The sequence below is a fragment of the Austrofundulus limnaeus genome, unplaced genomic scaffold (assembly GCF_001266775.1).
Source record: "Austrofundulus limnaeus strain Quisiro unplaced genomic scaffold, Austrofundulus_limnaeus-1.0 Scaffold107, whole genome shotgun sequence".
NCBI lineage: Eukaryota > Metazoa > Chordata > Actinopteri > Cyprinodontiformes > Rivulidae > Austrofundulus > Austrofundulus limnaeus.
In genome coordinates this window covers 668,797-675,839 of record NW_013952509.1, presented here as the reverse complement: position 1 = coordinate 675,839, position 7,043 = coordinate 668,797, and the positions used below count along the sequence as shown (strand labels likewise).

The 7,043-nt window shown below is 36.7% G+C and overlaps 1 protein-coding gene across 3 annotated transcripts in view; it reads left to right on the top strand.

Annotated features, from left to right (window-relative positions):
* The window catches only part of LOC106521329 (E3 ubiquitin-protein ligase Midline-1), a 79,420-nt gene that overhangs the window by 57,153 nt on the left and 15,224 nt on the right, over nucleotides 1-7,043 (top strand). For all 3 annotated transcript variants that reach the window (XM_014013861.1, XM_014013859.1, XM_014013860.1), the window contains exon 3: nucleotides 5,392-5,487. In XM_014013861.1, coding sequence (XP_013869315.1) covers nucleotides 5,392-5,487 — 96 coding nt within the window. The remainder of the gene's footprint in view (nucleotides 1-5,391; nucleotides 5,488-7,043) is intronic.

Below are 7,043 nucleotides of genomic sequence, written 5' to 3'. Positions count from 1 at the left end.
ACACACACACACACACACACACTTTAAAGATGGTGATTATGCCCTTGGAAAGATGATTTCTTCATCTTTTTTTTTATCTCTTTTCATTTTACTGTTAAACAAGTTCAAACAACTTTCTTCTGTTACATTTTTTGGGACATTCCATGCATATCACTTTTTTACCCTTATCTGCTGAATATAGAGATATTTCCACCCTTCACAAGAGGGAAAAAAATATCAGATGATTGGAATAGTGTCCTTTTTTTAAGTCACACTGGTGGTTTGCGTCCGATAAGAGCCATAGAGGACATTGTGGGAACTCCCTTCCTTTCTCAGAGATAAAAATTACTCTCTGTCACAGAAAATTGACAAAGGAGGTGGTTGGAAATAGCWTTTAGAAAATRCTTAACGGAGAGTGTGAAAAAGAARCRTGAGAATAAAGGATAGAAGCAAGTATTCACTTGGTTTCAAATTACAGATTTRTGTAGCCCTCTTTTCTTGACTAAACTCATATTTTAAGCTGCATCAAATATCAGGTTGTCAAGGGTCTTTATGCATATAATGCGGTTCAGTTTGATTTACAGATTACTGATTAAAYCATATGTTACAGTTTTATTTATCAAAGAAATGAATACTTTAGAGAAATTTTTGTTTGTCAAATGATTATTAATATGAGCTTGCAAACCACCCTTAAAATGAATAATTTTAGTAAGGATTCTGTGACATTCGGGTGCTCTCCAATATATCAGGGCAGTATTTGACTCATTAGCTCAAGTGGATATGACTAAAGGTAGAAAAACAACAGTATCAGTAATCATTAGCGTACACTTCAATGCATCTTTTTTGTTTGCTAGCCAGTTTTCATGCCAAGGTTCATTTAATCTGAAACTTATGTTTGTTCACAACCTGGAAACTGGATGAAGTGCAAACCCAAGATAATCATATTTATAACCATTATAAAGTTGATGTTGTGTTTACTCAATTAGTGTTAGTGTGTGTGGTGGAAGTTGGTTTTATTTTACAGGCTTGTCTGGACCATGTAACACAACAATCATTTTATGGCTCTGTTTTAGTTTCTCCCACCTCTGTGGAGAGGCACCCAACTCTATATACAGTAAATATTGTCTRACAGAGTGTGCTTCAGTGCATTTGTTGGGATTGTTAGTCTACGTTTTATGCAAAGCTGCTTTTATTATTGTAATTTTAGTTTCTACATAACTTGGAAACTGCATTAACTAGACACATTTATTGCCTTTTTAAAGCTGTAATTGTGTTAGCCACATTAGCTTTACTGTGTAGATAAAGTGGGCTTTTACAACTTTTTGGGGTCTCTACCACCCTATAAAGAAGAATCTTCTTCTCTTTGATACAGTATATTGTTTATTTTGCAAACTGGCTTGCAAGGTTTTTTTCTTCTTCTTGTTTTGATGTTCAAAAGGATTCAGGACTTTGTAAATACATTTGAGGGAATGACTAAAACTTGAATGGTTAGTGGAAAGACATTGTATTTAGTAGGAAAAACAACACATTTTAGCAATGCAGTGTAGAAATGAGCTTACCAAGGCAAATTTTTTGACTACTTTTGATTTCACTTTTTTGTATGTTTCCCTTTTTCCCCACAAGCCAGTTTATGAGGACCCTTTTGTTATTTCATGAGTAAACAATCCAGAATATTTCTGAGTGTAATTTCATATCTAAAATTAAAATGGTCATTGTTTCAGGTATCACAGTGCATTTTGTGCAAGTCTCGGCCACAGAGTTTTTGAAATAACTATACGGTGGGTTTTGGAAAGAGTTGTTTTTTCATGTTTAGTCATCTCTTGAACATGAATCCAAACAAAGCCAATAAGTTTCTTTTTCTCTTTAAAGTGATTCTTTTCTACATGTTGCAAGTCCAGCGGTTTTTCAAACCATTTGCGAATAAAAGCCTGTGWGGTTCTTTTCTTCGTTTTTGCTAGATAAAATCCATCCTGTGAGAACTTTTTGTGCATCGTGTAGAACTCACCGTCTCATTTGTTCCCTTCTGTGCTCAATATTTCTTTTGCTCSGGGCTCTCTTGTCTCTCGAACACAACAATAGTTGCGTGCACACTTCATTCCCTTCTCTGTTTCCCTGCAAACAATGTTCCTTTCTGCTCTGTGTTTTGCTTTTGGATCACAGCTTCTTTTTTGTCCCCCACAACAGTCATCTCRGTTTCTCTCAAACTGAAACAAAACAATATTGTTTCAAATTTCAAGAGGAGCTCAGGCATGAGAAATAAGGTGTCAAACAAACAAAGAGGTGCACTGAAACAGAGAAAACCCACTACTGTGACGATGAAAGGCAAATACAGTATAGACATGTAAAATGACAGTTGTTTATTTTAGTCATGCCTTCAGTCTTCTTTTTCATGACTAACAGGCCTCTATTCAGTCTAAATAAGAAAAGAAAAAAGAATTAATCTGAAAGTAAGTGAAGCCAAAATAGGATAAACTAAACCAACAAAAATTAAACCATATGGAAATATCAGATTAAGCCAACAAGGGGTTTATGTTCCCTCATCCTGGAGTGCAGAGGAAAACTGGACATGTCCTCCATTTGTTTGCCCATAAATACAGTCCAGAAATCTTCAATGCCTGAGTTCGCCCCCTGCTGGCCTACGGCTGAATCCCAGGCATTCAGACAAACAATCTTCACTCTTATGTAATTACAGCTTTAAAAAATATGTGTTGTTTAATGATTCGGACATGTATCTACCCTATTTAATTAACACGTCATATAACAAACATTATAAAAGTATTATAAAATAAGGAAACCCTAATACTCTGGTGTTGTATGTAATATCAGTACTAAGCAATAATAACTATAAATTTCTTCACATCAGTTGGTCTTGTGAGCTGGATAACATTTTGGTGTGTGTTTTCGTCTACATGTGAGAGAGGTTTCCATCACAAWCTGGGCTGCCATGTCAAAATCCAAGCTGACCATTGCTATATAAACGTATATAAACAGATCCACTTGGTCATGCTTTCTAGTTTTTTATATTGTTTAAAATGCAGTTTCCTCGGACGACTGGAGTGGCCAAAGAATAATCTTATGCCAAGAGCACAATTGGCCACCCTCTGGCTCTGCCATCATTATGGGGACATCAGCATACTGCTTGTTGTTCTTCAGTTATCTTTCCTAAACAAATAAAACAAAACAATCCTCATTTCAGGTCTACAACACATTTTAAATGATAAAAAAAAATTAATTAAAATATCACTTTTATTAATTTGTGACATTCAGGCAATAAATATACAAATCAGGTTTTTATACATCCATTTATTATCTTTTGCCTGCTCCTTCCTTTCCAGGGTCACTGGATATCCAGCAGTCACTGTGTTGCAAGTCCTTCACAGGGACACAGACACATGAGACAAACAACCATTCACTCTCTCACTCACAGAGTTACCAAGCAGCCTAACATTCAAGTTTTGGGGTCTTTGGGAGGAAACTGGGAGAAAACCCATGGATGCACAGAGAGAACATGCAAACTCTACCCAGAAAGGTCCCCAGCCGGGATTCGATCTGACAACCTTCTTGCTGAGAGGCTTCAGCTTTACCAACTGAGCCACCGTGCCACCATTTTTTCCTTAATTGCTTTAGCAAATACAAACTGGGTGTAGCTTGGTTAATAAATTAACCTAAATTTTGATGTGTTGTCTGATGCTGAGTCGTTTATAACACATACTTAGAAAAATAAAATATTACAATTTAATGCTCAACTGCATTAAATAGCTTAGAAAGTTATTTTGAAGGTTTGATCAAAACTACTAAACCCTTATTCTCAACATAAAATGAATGGTCTAAAGTTGTAGCATTACAAGTGGTGGGCGATACGCATTTCATAAAGAATGCTAGGCATGTATTTTTGAAWAAATAAATAAATAAATAAAAGTTTTGTTGACCTGAAAAGCAGGATTATAGTCATAACGAGCAAAATTAAAACAAAATTAAAATTTTTGGAGCATCAGCAAGTTAAAGTCCAAATTTGCTTTTATCTACAGGCTCACTGTACTTTACAACTGAATGCATCAAAGTGGATTACTGAACACAGACTAACAAACTGACTTTCAAAGTGTAGCCCTGGTTGGTGGCAAATAAAAAAAATAAAATAAAAGAATGCGAGGACAAAGCGAGATGGATGAAAAGAGCAGGATGATTGACAAGTGATCAAACTGAAGAGACATGTAAAGAAATACAAACAGACAGCATGGATCTTTACCACAAAGAAGCCTTAAATTAAAAAAAAGATACTTTTACTCAATAGGCTTWATGCTTCATTTGCCTTTTAATCAAATTCCAACATTTAGGTTTAAACGTACTTTATGTGAACATAACTGCACAAACTGCTGACTGATGCTTGTCTTCCTCCTTTGAGAGGTTAACAGTGTTATATTCCTGTTCAAGCGGACCTCACCATGTTTTTGTGTGCCATCRGCGTATTAAGGTCATCCATTAAGCCCCTAGTGGCACCATGACACAGACGACTGCTATCATCTCTGTCTCTGTTGATTGCTGCTGTTTCCCTCCGGGCAGAGCCTTTTTAATCCTCTAAACATAACTGACAATGTTGCTAAAGAAATAGGTTAAAGTCAACTGTAAGGTAACATTTCTAGAAATGGAAACTTATTTACATTTAAGTTATTATCTCTTCCAATAAAATCATTTACCAAAAGTGCATTTGAAAATAGATTTTGGACTCACGCAGTAAGCGATTTCAAATGTGAAAGTGGTAACAAAAACAGCCTAAATACGCCTGATTTAGCAATTGTGTGTAAAATGGAAGCAAAGGCAGCCATGTGTGCCCTGCGTTTTATGAAAGCAGCAGCTAAAAACAAACAAAAAAAAGGATGGAGAAGGAAAGGAGGGATAGTGAGGGGCGGAGCGTCGAGGAGAATGCGCTGACGTGCTGTCACCTGTTTGCCGGTTCGTTTGCCCGGGGCCACTGCTGTGCACTCTTATTGGGGAAGCTTTTGAAGCCTGATTTGTCGCTTGGCTGGGTCTGCGCATGGCTTGATGCTCGGTGGAGTGGCTGTCCCAGTCACATCCCCTCATAGAGTAAGAGCCGCTGTCTGAGGCTCGGACGGGGCAGGATGAGGAGGCAGTACAGGGAAGATGGGTATTACCCACATTCGGAGGTATGTGGTCATTGAACGCAACTCTAAAACCTTTGCAGGTATAGAGATGGAAAGAGCCTTGCTTTTGAACTCTTTGSTGGGTCTTCAGTGAACGGTCTTTCTATATCTTTTCAAGTATTTCCACAAAATAACTCATTTTCTCTGATGCATTTATTGAATCTTTGTTGTATTTTGTGTGCGTACGTTTTCTGGTCACATTTTGTACAGTGTATGTTTTAAACCTGTTTCTTATTTTGTTTGTTTGCCACAGCAAGCCCTTGATTCCAACCTGAGTAATTTAATCAAGAGGAACAACGAGCTGGAGTCTTTAATGGGCAGATTGATCCAGACTTGTCAACATGTCGAGGTGAGTCCCAGTGGTCTTGTAGGGTCACAGTGACCCAGATTGTCTGCAGAGGGAYGATTTTAATAAAACTAATGGACTGCTTGTGCCATCAGGTGAATGCAAGGTTAACAAACYGCCTTGCATTTGCTAAAGAAAGCTAACTAAAACCTGACTTTTTTTTCTTTTGCCATTCACTTGATATCGCAGCACATCTTTCATGCAACTTGTATCGTGACTGAGCTTTTTGTCTTTTAACAAAAGTTAGCAGCTAAAGCTAATTTGAACTGTGAGAATTTGTTTCAACTTCAACATTGTTGTGTCGACATTTTCAAATATTAGTTGYTCAAAAAGGTGTTTTTAAGGTTCAACCATAGGCTTTGAAAATGTGGCGTGACTAAATTATTAAGAAAAACAACAAATGCCCGTGCTCCTTGTTCAACTGGGTGGAATTTACATCCYATAGATTGTACATGTAACAACGAAAAAAAGAACAGATAAAAGTTATAAGTCAGATTTGCAATGATCTTATATTACATGTGAGGTSTATACAATTTTAGGCTTGACAGCTGCCACTCAGGTAATGTCATACAAAGCATCTTTAAAACAATAACCAAGCATAAAATTAAAGTCATTTCTCTCTATTGCTCATCATTTGGTTGGGTTRAACATATTTATTGTTGTGTTTGAAGATTTGTGTGGATGTTTGCATGTGTTTAGCTCTGCTCAGGGCATTTTTGTGCCAAGCCTGCCTGTTCACGTTATGTTGCAGCGCTAAGATGCTTTAAATAAAGCAGTGCCACAGGGTTTAAAAATTACAGAGAGCAGCCTCTCTGCCTGCCAAGACCTTTTCAAAGTGCAAGGGAAAAGAGGATTSTGAAATGTTGAGATTTAGTTCCTTTTCTTTTTTTTTTCCTTGAAGTGTTTTGCATGCTTTTGTGCTAATGTTTTCTGTGGGCAAAGATGAGAAATTTAAAGCCAGAGAAGCACAAAACAATRTAAAATGGAAAGACTTTACTTAAGCAGTAAGTGTTTCGTCTATGAGGAATATTTTCTGAAGCCTCCATGTACGCATAAGCATTTTTTTGTTAAAATTTGTAAACATTGCTTATTGTTCATAGAGCAGAAGTGACAAACCAGTGGCCAGAAAAGTGAAGTAGACAAAAGTATGCTCTCATAACTTTTAGATTAAGAACATACGTTTTTGGTTCTATAGGCTTAGACCCCAAAAAAACATTGAGCGCTGGTGGATCTTACCAAAACAGTTAGTACTTTTTAAACTGTACAGGTTTAAAAAGCTGCTGAATAAAATATTTGGGGAGCAAARAAACTTGAGACAGTGGAACGTATTCACTGTACAAGTTCCCCTGACTTCTTCAAAATGTGAYCCCTAATAATAACAACCAGAAATGCAAGATTATGCCAGAAAAATAAAACTTACACCTACAGTGAAACGCCTCCTGAATGCTTTGCTTGGGTGGTAAGAAAACTTTAGCCTACGATAAACTTCACTTTGTTGAAAGTTAAGGGATACAGATTTCTCTCACTTCCTCTGGCTTGAATACATATTAATAAAAAAA